The sequence below is a fragment of the Euleptes europaea genome, chromosome 2 (assembly GCF_029931775.1).
Source record: "Euleptes europaea isolate rEulEur1 chromosome 2, rEulEur1.hap1, whole genome shotgun sequence".
NCBI lineage: Eukaryota > Metazoa > Chordata > Lepidosauria > Squamata > Sphaerodactylidae > Euleptes > Euleptes europaea.
The window spans coordinates 62,877,432-62,889,742 of NC_079313.1; the positions used below are offsets into that span (position 1 = coordinate 62,877,432).

Genomic DNA, 12,311 nt, shown 5'->3' on the forward strand with positions numbered 1-12,311 from the left:
TAACACTTATATAGGTGGGAAAAAGAGTTAATGAAGGACAGGCTCAGTGGTAGAGCATCTGCTTGGCATGCAGAAGGTCCCAGGTTCAATCCCCAGCATCTCCAGTTAAAGGGACTAGGCAAGTAGATGATGTGAAAGACCTCTACCTGAGACCCTGGAGAGCGGCTGCTGGTCTGAGTAGACAATACTGACTTTAATGGACCAAGGGTCTGGTTCAGTATAAGGCAGCTTCATGTGAAGCCTAGCAGTGATCTGAGTCACAGATCCTGTGGACTGGGTGAAGAAGAGGAAGCAAACCAAAGACCTCCATGATCCAGCGAGAGGTATCATTTCTTTTTTGTCAGTGCTGTCATGACATGGAGTGGGCTTCCAGATGTCAGCTTACCCAGCAACAGTAGCTGTAAACCGAGAAGTGGAACAGGAATTATCTCATAAGTGAGGTATCATATTGTTTTAGATTCACTACATCTAGTTATATTCAGCTGTTGCTGACACCCTCTTGGATTGGCAGTGAACAGTATGAGAACTGGCAGAGCTGACATCTGGCTTGTGTGTTTGCTTTCTGTCAATGTCACGGCAGATTGAAATGGGAGAAAGCTGACTGACATCTGACAGCACTTTGACAGTAGGCTTTGCCAATGAAGAATAAAACTTCATAGGGGCTTAAGTAACAATTTTTTTGACATAAAAATATACAGAAAGGTTTTGGGTAGAAAAAACACAACATCACATTTACTACTTAGGAAAAACTTCTCGTGCGGACTACAGATGTAGCCCCCCCTCCCCCACCAATAAGTCTCAACGTTCACTTAAAATGATATTTACCAGCAGAGAAGTTGGGGATTTGGCAAGACGTGTTCTAACCTGTTGTAATTTGTCACACGGAATGTTAGAACAGCTGGGGCAGGATTATTGGCAAAATGTCTCGTAATTCCTGCGGGAAATGACAGCACCATTTCTCCTGTTATCTTCACGATGCATCTTCAAAATCAAGCAGACAAAGGGAAAGAGAACACACCTCTGATTCAAGTGCACTTTTTTTTTTCTTGATCGGCTTTTAAAGAGCATTTCCTGTCCTCTTGATATGCGAATAGCATCATTCACTAGCTTAAACCAGCAGGCACTAGAGCAGGGATGGGGAACATCTGGCTGGGGCCCAGTCGCACGGGGCTGCGTGTGCTGCCGTGTGTGTGTGTGTGTGTTGGGGGAGGTGGGGAGCCTGGGGTCCGGTTGCGTGAGGCCAGCGTGTGTGTGTGTGTGGGGGGGGGAAGGCTTTTCTCTCTTCCTCTTTTTCTGTCACTCTTTCTCCCCCTCTCTCCCTCGTCTCTTTCCTCGTCTGTCTCCTTCCATCCTTTTCTCCCCCTCCATTTCTCTGTTTTTCTTCCTTCCTTCCCTGAGGATCGGCTGCGGGCTGCACCCCCCCTGGCGCCTCGTTTGCTTGGGGCCCACCGCTGGCTTCCCTCCCACCTGGGAAGGGGAAGGGAGGGGATGCCCTCCAGGCCTTCTCTGCGTGGCCTCCCCTGTGGTTGCCAACCTCCCGCGCTGGGAGATCTACACCTGGTTATGGCCCCCCGAATGATGTTATAAATGAGCAAATGGCCCTTGGCAGGAAAAAGGTTCCCCACCCCTGCACTAGAGATATAACTGCATCAGGGGCAGTTCTGATGTCAGGTTCAGTTTATTATAAACAAGCAGTAATTATAGCTGCTGTGACTGAAATACATAAAGTGAGAACAGCTAGAAGTGGCATGTAGACCCCTTAGTGGGGGAAAATCATTTCAACCCTTTTTCATAAATAGGTAACAGCTACCTAATAATAATTAAATCTACTCAATGGTAAGAGATTAAAATAGTGAAAAGAAATGCAACTAGGAATTTGAATGGTGTGGAGAAAGGAGAAATACCAAGGTTTGAAAAGTCTTGAAGTTGCTAGTAATGCAGTAGTTCTATTAAAATAGATTACTGAAGTATCTAAAATCTGCATGGGTGAGGACACAGGCGAGTTGTAACAGAAGGGGATATAACTAACTACACTGTTTTTTTCTACAGCTGTTAATAGAACTTGTATATATCTATATATCTGCCATTTGCTTCACACTTACAATTCGTTTTGATTGTTTTAAATAAAAGTATCCATAAACACATTAGCAGTGTTCCAAATATGTATATTGAACCAGGACTAAGGGCAGGAACTTTACAGGTCAGTTCCTGAGAGGCTGCCATGTTGGTTTGCTTAAGCAAAACAATAAGGAGTCCTCTGGCACCTTAAATATAATAAATTTATTATGGCAGAAATTTTCATGAGCCAGCTTCATCAGATGCATGAAGTTCTCAGTTGGCAGATAATTCTCTACAAACAGTACAAAAATAGGGGATGGGGACACTTACTGCAGAGCGAAGTCAGAATTTCCCTGTTTTACATTACATTGCAAATCACAAATGAAAACAAAATTTAGACAACAATAATATAAGAGGAAGACAATGGCAAACCACTTCTGCTTCTCATTTGCCTTGACAGCCCCTTGCTGGGGTTGTGGTAAGTCAGCTGTGACTTGACGGCACTTCACACACACACACACACACACACACACACACACACACAAATTAGCTAAATTCAGGCATCACTCCAGTTAAGGAAAACTGACCTGGCTTGCTGACCAGCTTGCATGCAGGCCCACTCCCTCCTTCTCATTTCATGCTGAAAATCATGGTTAAACATTAATTTTGCCTACCAGCTGTGACATACAAAGGCATGTGTGTTGGTTAACTGGAGATGGAATCCTGGTCAGCAGGAGAAAAACTAGCTCTAGTTAGCCCATGTACATCATTGGTAACCAAAGAGCGTTTATTATTACTGTGGGAGAGACAAGGAGGGAGGCATGAGATGTGTCTGAGAGTATAAGGTTTGTGCACAGTTTTCCTTAACTGTGGTTACATGTCATATATGAATACAGATCATCTGCGAATATTAATAAAAGTTGGCTAACATGAAAGAAACTGTTGCCCTTTCTTCCATCCTTCTCTTACCTGTATGCTCAGTAATTTTAGACGCTGCTGCAATTTTCCATGCAAGGTGAATCCATTCTTTAACACAGAGAAGCAGCTGAGGAACCCCATGACAAAAATCAAAGCAAATGGCTTTAGCAATTGCTTGTCAGCAGCCAGTGAATAGTTTCTCTAGCTTTCCCGCTGTCACCACAGGTCTCCTACACTGCACGGGAAAGACAGAGCAAAAAAATGATACCTACTTGTTAGGGTCTGCTCCTTTGAAGTACGCATTAACAGTTTCCGTGAAAGCTGCAGCTACAGGCAGAGTGTCTTGTGCACCCATTGTTAAGGGGCTGGGTCCTCTGGAAGAGCCTGCAAACAAGGAAAGACAGCTGCTTTTTATGCATATATAAACCTTTACAATTGCTTCAAACCAATGCCACACGGAAAGAGTTAGGACATGAAAGGAGAAGGCATGCACCGTCCTTTAAGAAATGATTCAGAAACAACACACAGTAACACACAGGCGCCAATATCAGAACAAACGCTCATCCCCTCCCAGCATTCTTATAAGTGATAAGATGCACTAGGCAACCCTTCTTGTTTGGACCTGATATCCCCTGCTCCCCCATCCCTGACCACAATAGCCCAGAGCCATAAGATGCTGTAGGGGAACCCCATTTTGAAACTAACTCTGAGTCTAATGAGGAATATTTGATAACCGACTCAGGCCAAACTACGCATTACAGTTTTCCATATGTTGTGTCTGGGTTCCCCAACCTAACTCTCAGTCAATCAGTCACATGGTAGCTGCAAGTTCCCTTAATTTCCCAGCATGCATGGACATGGTTTGGACTGGAACTGTGCTGTGCAAGAAGAAAGAGATTCAGCCTTCTCACGTACCATTTTTCCAATGCAAAAAACGTGCATTTGTGGTATTTACTCCATTTAAGGGCTATATGTGTAGACCTCCAAAGCAGTGAATAGCACCCCCCAGGCCATTTCAAGTCAGGAAAATAGTGCGGGGGAAGGCTGAAGCCCTTATCACTGTACACCATGGTGCAGATCTTAATTTAGGCCCCCTCATACTCGCAAATTGAGTTCCCAGCAGTTAACCTGTGATTGATCAATTGAAAAGACAGGTTGAAAACCATAACATGTAGCTGGGTTATAGAGGTGGTGCATCCCCTGCAGGCTGCAGATTAATCCAGTGGCTACAGGAGATCACCCCAAAAGTGAATGGAACATATCTGTATTTACAGTACTTAATTTTAATAAACATCAGGACACTAGATCAGTACACTGCTGTTAATTATATATATTTGGGAAATCATAAGAGATAGGCCAGGATCATAGAGAATAACCTGTCTTCTGTGGCCTATCAATGGCTATTAGCCATGACAACTTTGTGGAATCTCCATGAAACGAAGTAACCCTATGAATACCAGTGCTGGGTAACATGAGGCAGCTCTGACTTCTGTTCCCTACTTATAGGACTTCCAAGGCACCTGGTTGGCCACTGGCTGATACAGGATGCTGAACTAGGTGGGCAATTGGTCTGATCCAGAATTACTGCTTTTGTGTTCTATTTATTATGATCTTATAACAAAAAGAAGCCTAAGCAGAATATGGAAGGGAGATTGTCTCAGTGGCTTTATTCTTCTAGAAGTTTGCTCTGTGCTGCATTCCATTCCTCCTTAATTCATGTTACCTAGAAAAACTTCTAAACTCTGCACTGAAGCATGTAAAGTTTTGCTACAGCTTTCCATTCTTTCAGCTCATTTGTACTGTTCTCCTCTCTGCACAAATGGTAACATGCACAGACTGAAAAGCACTGAAAAATCCTTCATGTGACCATAAGTACATACACATTCTTTTATTTGATGTTTCACTAATGTTCCTATGGTAAAACACCACAGAAAATGCAAACCTACAGACAATTACATCAAGACTGGACTTTTGCAGTGTTCTATGAATACGCTCATCCGTAATGCAGAACTACATACGGGTGCAAATGAACAGAAAACAGTAGCAAATTGTGCACGCACAATTTGGAAGCAGGGAGGATCCTAATTAGGTTCACTTCAGAAGAAAACATAAGAACACATGAACATATGAAGCTGCCTTATACGGAATCAGACCTTGGTCCATCAAAGTCATTATTGTCTACTCCAACTAGCAGCAGCTCTCCAGGGTCTCAGTCTGAGGCCTTCTGCATCAACAACCATCTGATCCTTTTAACTGGAGATGCCGAGGATTGAACCTGGGACCTTCTGCATGCCAAGCATCTGCTCTACCACTGAGCCACAGCTCCCTTGGATCCCACCAAAATTACGTCTGACCAAAGAATTTCCATAACAGAGTACAACTTCCTTACCTCCCACTCCTTCAGCAGCACAAAATGCCCCCTAAAATGCTGCTCCTGGCCCAAAAGATTTTGAATCACAACAGCCATAAGTGCAACTGTGTTCGTGGACCCTCACAGCCCTCCCTTTTCTTAGCAACTCTGTGAGACCTCTGAAAAGTTGATGCTGAGGGTTGAAGGAGCCTCATAGACAGACTGTGGTTGATAGAACTGGCTGTATTAAGGAGGGGTAAACAGGTGAAATTGCCCCTCCTTACTCTCCCATTGGTGGAATTTCTGCTAGTGTCAAATGCCTCATTGGAAAGGGCAAGTGAGTGAAATTTAGCCCAGTTCTCCCTTCTTGCTGCAACCCCCTGTGTCCCTATAAAAATGTGATCAGAAGGTTGTATCCTTTCAGTTTTTAGACAGTGAATCATTTCACAAACTAGACTGAAACTGATCGTGGAACTGAGACATTCATCATAACACTTGAGTGATGATCTTGGTCTTATTCTTGTTGGACATCTCAGTGGCTTTTTAATACTGTGGACCATGGTAGGTTTGGTGCTTGAGTAGCTCTACGATTGTTCCATTCTCTCCCCCGACCCCAATCTCAAAGTAACTGGAATTCTAGTTCCACCTGAAGGTAGCAAACATGTGAAGTCTCCTAGAGCTCTGTATCATCACTGATACTGTTTAACACATGGGTGTCAAACTAATTTGTTGCAAGGGCTGGATATGACATAAATGTCACTTGGTCAGGCCGGGCCAAGTGTACCATAAATTTTAATGCAGGGTACCAGAGATACAGACTTTATAGGAGATATCTCTATGTCTGTCTGTCTGTCTGTCTGTCTATCTATCTATATCGGCTGGCTCATGGGCTGCATAAGAGCTCTCAAGGGGCCGGATTCAGCCCCTGGGCCTTATGTTTGACACCCCTGGTTTAATGTCTATACAAAGATGCTGGAAGAGATTATTTTAAACACCTGCAGGCATTAATTAAGCATCCCCAAAAACTGCTGTTTTGCTTCTAAACTAATGTGTGGATAAGGCTAAATAATGAAGAGGTTAAACAACTTCAATGATGAGGTTAAAGATGGATGAATCCCCACAAGACCAAAATGAAGCTGGAAAAAAAAACACCTTAATATTTTAGAGAGGTTTGTTATACTGTAATAGATGGGGTGGCAATCTCCCAATCTGAATATGTACAGCACTTCAGGGTACTTATGGTTCCTCCTTACTCCTTGATCAGCAGGCCCATTTTATAACCTGGATTTGCTATGTAGGTTTTCACCTTTCTGAATTGGGGGGGGGGGATTTTGCTATGCTGATAAATACATAGGATTGACTACTATAAAATGCTGTATGTGGGGATCAGAAGCATACATGGATAAATAGGGCAGCTGCTCATCCCTAATGGGGCAAAAGCAGCATACTAATTATATACAATTAATTCACAGAAAAAACAGAAGAAGATTAGAAGAAAAGATCTGAAGCTCAGGAATTCCCTAACTTCAATATTTCACAGTAGACAACAACCTAGTAATTAGTTACTATGCATAAAATGAGACTTGGGAATAGGGATGTTGAAAAACAAATTCGGTAAAATTCAGATCCGGCAAAATTCGACCCGTTTTTATTCAGGAAATGCCGAAGTCCGAACTCCCCCGATTCGTATCCGTGGAGTTCGGCACGCAATTCGGAGTTCACAAATAAATTTGGCCATTTAAAGCCATTAAAAACACATTCGGGGCTTTCCACGGCTCCGGGGGGGGCATTTTTGGAGGTAGAGGTCCAAACTTTCAGTGTAGCTTGAGGGGACCCTTCTTGCAAGAACCCCCAGGTTTTGTAAAGACTGGGTCAGGGAGTCCTGAGATATCGGGCCCAGAAGGGGTCCCCCCCCAAAATCGCCCATTGGAATAAAGCCATGAAAAACACATTCGTGGTTTTCCACGGCTCTGGGGGGGCATTTATGGAGGTAGAGGTCCCAAACTTTCAGTGTAGCTTGAGGGGACCCTTCTTGCAAGAACCCCCAAGTTTTGTGAAGATTGGGTCAGGGGGTCCCGAGATATGCGGTCCCCCCCATCTGCCCATTGGAATGAATGGGAGCAGGCAATCCGTAATGTGCATCTAGAGAGCGGCAAATCCAAGGCAAAACCTCCCATTGTTTCTGGGGCAGCCAGAGAAAGACTCACCACTGACCCACACTGACCTCCAGGCGAAGGTGGCAACCAGTGAAAACAGCAACAATCACACTCGCAAATAGATCAACCCCCCCCCCACCAGTACAGGTCACCCCCCCTTTGGCTTCCCCCCCCCCCACAGTAGAAGCCAGTCCATGGCTTCTAAGAGCCGATGTAACTACGCCGAAAGTGCATCCCACTCAAAGCGTAAGTAAACAGCGTAAGTATCATGGGTAACGTATGTATCTTTTCATTTCAACACAGCCAAAGTGCATCTTATAACACTACTTGCGTAAGTGCGACCTGCGCATATTGCGTATCTTCAGTATTGATAGATTTCATGCTGCTGGATTCAAATCTTCCACAGCAACAATCACACTCGCAAAGAGATCAAGCCCCCCCCAGGACAGGTAACCCCCCCCAAATCACACTCCACAGAGGCAATCAAGCCCCCCCAGCAGAACAGCCCTTCGAATCAGAAGACGCAAATTCCAAACGAAGGAGAAGAACGGGCCAGACAGAGAGAGACTCTGTTAACCCACAGTTAACTCCAGACGAAGTTGGCAACCGGTGAAAACAGCAGAAAGCACAGTCCCAAATAGAGGCAATCAAGCCCACCACCCAGCAGAACAGGTAAATTCCTGTAAACCTTTTGGCTTCCCCCCTCACACACACACATACACACACACACAGAATCTCCCCCCTTACATACACACACACAGGAAAAAAGTTATAGAGAAAAGGCCCAAAATGGGTCATACTATGGATGTCTTCTTCTTTTCCATCAGGAGCAGGGACTGGGAGTCAGGACTCAGGAGTAATCCAGTACGATTCTAGCAGACTCACACACACAGACTCTCTCTGGCCATTTATGCACGGGAGGTTTTGCCTTGGATCTGCCGCTCTCTAGATGAACATTAAGGATCGCCTGCTCCCAATCATTCCAATGGGTAGATGGGGGGGACTACATAACTCGGGGGACCCTGACCCAATCTTCACAAAACTTGGGGGTTCTTGCAAGAAGGGTCCCCTCAAGCTACACTGAAAGTCTGGGACCTCTACCTCCAAAAATGCCCCCCCGGAGCCGTGAAAAGCCACGAATGTGTTTTTAATGGCTTTATTCCAATGGGTGATTTTGGGGGGGACCCCTTCCGGGGCCCATATCTTTGGACCCCCAGACCCAATCTTTACAAAACTTGGGGGTTCTTGCAAGAAGGGTCCCCTCAAGCTACACTAAAAGTTTGGGACCTCTACATCAAAAAATGCCCCTCCGGAGCCGTGGAAAGCCGCAAATGTGCACACGCACCCCCCCCACGGGGATCTCTCTCTCACACAAATAGACACTCCTAGTCTCTCTTTCTCTCCCCGGGCCGTGCAGCGGCTGGGGTCACACACTCATCCATGACTGATTGGCCAGAAGAAGACCCAGCTTGGCCACCAATTGGCCACGGGAGAATGCTGCTTTGGGGGTACCGAACTTGTACGAATTTATCCGGTGTCCGCCCAAACTCGGTGAGTTCGGTTCGTCGTTTCCCCGCCTTTTTTTACTTCGGTTCTATCCGAAGTAGAAACCGCCGAATCAGGGAAAATTCGGCTGTTTTTCTTGTTGGATGGAACCGAATCGACTGCCCTACTTGGGAATAAAGGAATTATGAATTTGGAATGGTGAGCACAGTTGCACACATTTCATATGTCATAGATGATGTTCTGTGTGAAATGATGGGCTCAACCACCAGGTCTTCTGCACACATATAACAGACATTCTCATCTGGAAAACACAGGGTGAGGGAAAGAACTATTTCACCCTCCTCTAACATGCAGCACAAAGGAATGAAAACGATCCTCTTTCAAGCTACTTGATCTTCCCTTTTTAGTTATCAATAATTGAGCAAACATTTATTTTGGAACATTAGTAGCCAAGCTATAATCTAGTTTTATCATCAGATGGATTGTCACTTATCATTGTCCAGCTTATAAACTCAACTCATAGTGCTGCAATACATTCTTCAGTGTCACTACTCTAAGGCAAATCTTTCCAAAGGAAGCATGAATATATTAACATTAGAGAATCACAATAAAAGAAGTAGAGCCCTGCTGAATCAGACCTGTGGTCCATCTACTCTAGCATCCAGTTTCATACAGAAGCTAAACTGTTGCCCTGGAGTACCAACGCACAGGGCATAGAGATCAAAGCCTTCCCTTAATGTTGCCTTCTAGCATTAGGTTTCATAGGTTTTATAATTTAATCACTCATTGAGTAAATAAGTATTTCCATTTTTTCATCCTGAATCTGAGAATCAAATTCAGCTAACAGCCATCAGCTAATTGGCCTATTTCCAGTTTGTAGAAACCTGACAAGTTATCAAATCATGTCTTCAATCTAGAGTTTTGTCTCTGCGTTTATTTACAGAATAGCTGGTAAAACAGATTGGGGATTAGATGAATGCATCAAGGTTATGGCTTTAATTCAGTTATAGTTACATGCAGCAACACATGTATACTGTTTTGGAATGTATATTCACATTACAATGGATACTGCACACCCATATGCATATGACAACGAAGACATATCTGCACATGTGATTCTATATCCAGCAAGAAAATCCAAGTGCAGAAACTCCTTCAACATCAATAATTTTTGTGGCCAAAAAGGAATTTTAACCCAAGTCTCCAAGATCCAAAGTCAGTATTTACCTACTCCAATATTTTATCACTCTGGATTATTCAAGTACTGAAAATTCAGTTGCTATAATGAAATGATTTAAAACATTTTGTACTCAACACACATCCGTTCTCATCAGATTAATTATGTCACCATTTTTAAATGAACCTTAGGCACTCATTTGCTCTTTCACATACACACTACTGTCACAATGCCTGTGTATTTCATCATGGCATCTTCACAATTCTGCAACAACAAAAGGATTATAGATTTATAGCTTCTATTTCATGCACTCCTAATGAGTGCAGTTCTAAACACAGGGAAAGTGGCAATCTCTATATTAAATATTTGGAAATGACATAATTTATAGCAATGGCAAACCAAAAGGTCTCATATGGATGGGTCCCTGTAATGAAGAACAAAATCTGAATATGAAAACAGAACACAACATGTATTAACAGATGGTAGCCCGACCTTGTCAGATTTCAGAAACTAAGCAGGGTCAGCCCTGGTTAGTAACTGGAAGGGAGACCACCAAGGATGTCTAGGGCCTTTTATGCATGGGCAAACCACCTCTGTTAGTCTCTTGCCATGAAAACCCCATAAGCGGTCGCCATAAGTCGGCTGCGACTTGACGGCACGTTACACACACACACACACAAGTGAAAATTAGTACAGAGTGTAAAGAACATGTCTAGAACCTTTTATGTGGACGTGCTGATGATGAGGGAGACACACAGTTATTTGGGCAAAACTCTATGGTAAAAACAGCCTCTACAATAGAGTTTTTGCCCAAATACCAGAGTCGTTGTGATGACATCACTTCTGGAAGTGACATCATCATGGCAACGATGTTGATGCCTAGGCCTCATTTCATGCCTGGTAAGATCCCACCCTGTCCCCTGCTGGTTGCCAGGGTGAACCTGGCAACTCTACTGCCCCACACCAAAAGACTCTTAGGAAGGGAAGCCTTACAGTACCCCCATAGGAGAAAAGGGCATGTGTGAAAGGCAAAAGGCTTCTTCAGCAGAAGCACTAGTTTTGTAGACAGACTTGCACACTGATGTATGGGGGGGATAAAAGAGAAAATGGCATGGACTATTCTGAAGCAAGGAACAGCCACAGAGCTATATTCTAGTAGTGCAGAATGCAGCTATTATATCCCCCTGAATCCCCTTTCCTTTTAATGGCATGTGAAGGCACAGGCCATTACAGTTGCTTAGTGATGAGGAAAGAGCACTTTTTTTGGAGGCAGCTTCCTTAATTATTGCATCACATTTTCCATGATTTAGCCCAGGTGTTGTACAAGCTTGTTGATTCCAAAAGAGAACAGGAAGGGAAAAGATCAAAATGGAACACTGTCTGTTAAAGGCTATTTAGAAAGGAGGTGCAATTTGAAATGCGGTGTTGGAGGAGTTTTACAGATACTGTGGACCACCAAAAAGACAAATAAGTGATGAATCAAGCCTGAACTTTCCCTAGAGGCTAAAATGACTAAACTGAGGCTATCATACTTACCATATTTTTCGCTCCATAAGACACACCTTTTTCCTCCTCAAAAGTGAGGGGAAATGTCTGTGTGTCTTATGGAGTGAATGTGCGTCTTATGGACCCTAGCCCGTTCCATCCGGGACTCCCAGAGCCGGGCAGAGGGACCCCCTCCCCTCCCGCCAGCTGGCTGGGCGCGCCGGAACGATGCGAGCCGGCGTTCCCCACCCTGACGGCCAGCTGGGAGGCGGGTGGGGCACACAGAGCCGGCTGGGTGTGCTGGAACGACGCGAGCCGGCGTTCCCTGCCCCGACGGCCAGTTGGGAGGCAGGTGGGGCACACAGAGCTGGGCGCGTCGGGACGGCGTACTGGGAGGCGGGCGGGGCGCACAGAGCTGGGCACGTCGGGACGGCGCACTGGGAGGCGGGCGGGGCGCACAGAGCTGGGCGTGTTGGGACGGCGCGAGCCAGCGTTCCCCGCCCCGACGGCCAGTTGGGAGGCGGGTGGGCCCGCACAGAGCCCGCTGGGCGCGTCGGGACGGCGCAAGCTGGCGTTCCCCGATCCGACGGCCAGCTGGGGGGGCGTCTTATGGTCAGGTGCATCTTATGGAGCGAAAAATACAGTAGGTCACATCATGAGA

The 12,311-nt window shown here is 45.0% G+C and overlaps 1 protein-coding gene across 1 annotated transcript in view; it reads right to left on the reverse strand.

The window, feature by feature from the left end:
* Positions 1–12,311, reverse strand: part of SGIP1 (SH3GL interacting endocytic adaptor 1) — a 134,689-nt gene that overhangs the window by 13,100 nt on the left and 109,278 nt on the right. The window contains exons 17-18 of the mRNA XM_056867431.1: positions 3,249–3,360; positions 826–981 (exon numbers count right to left, since the gene is read on the reverse strand). Of these exons, the coding sequence (XP_056723409.1) occupies positions 826–981; positions 3,249–3,360 (268 nt within the window). The remainder of the gene's footprint in view (positions 1–825; positions 982–3,248; positions 3,361–12,311) is intronic.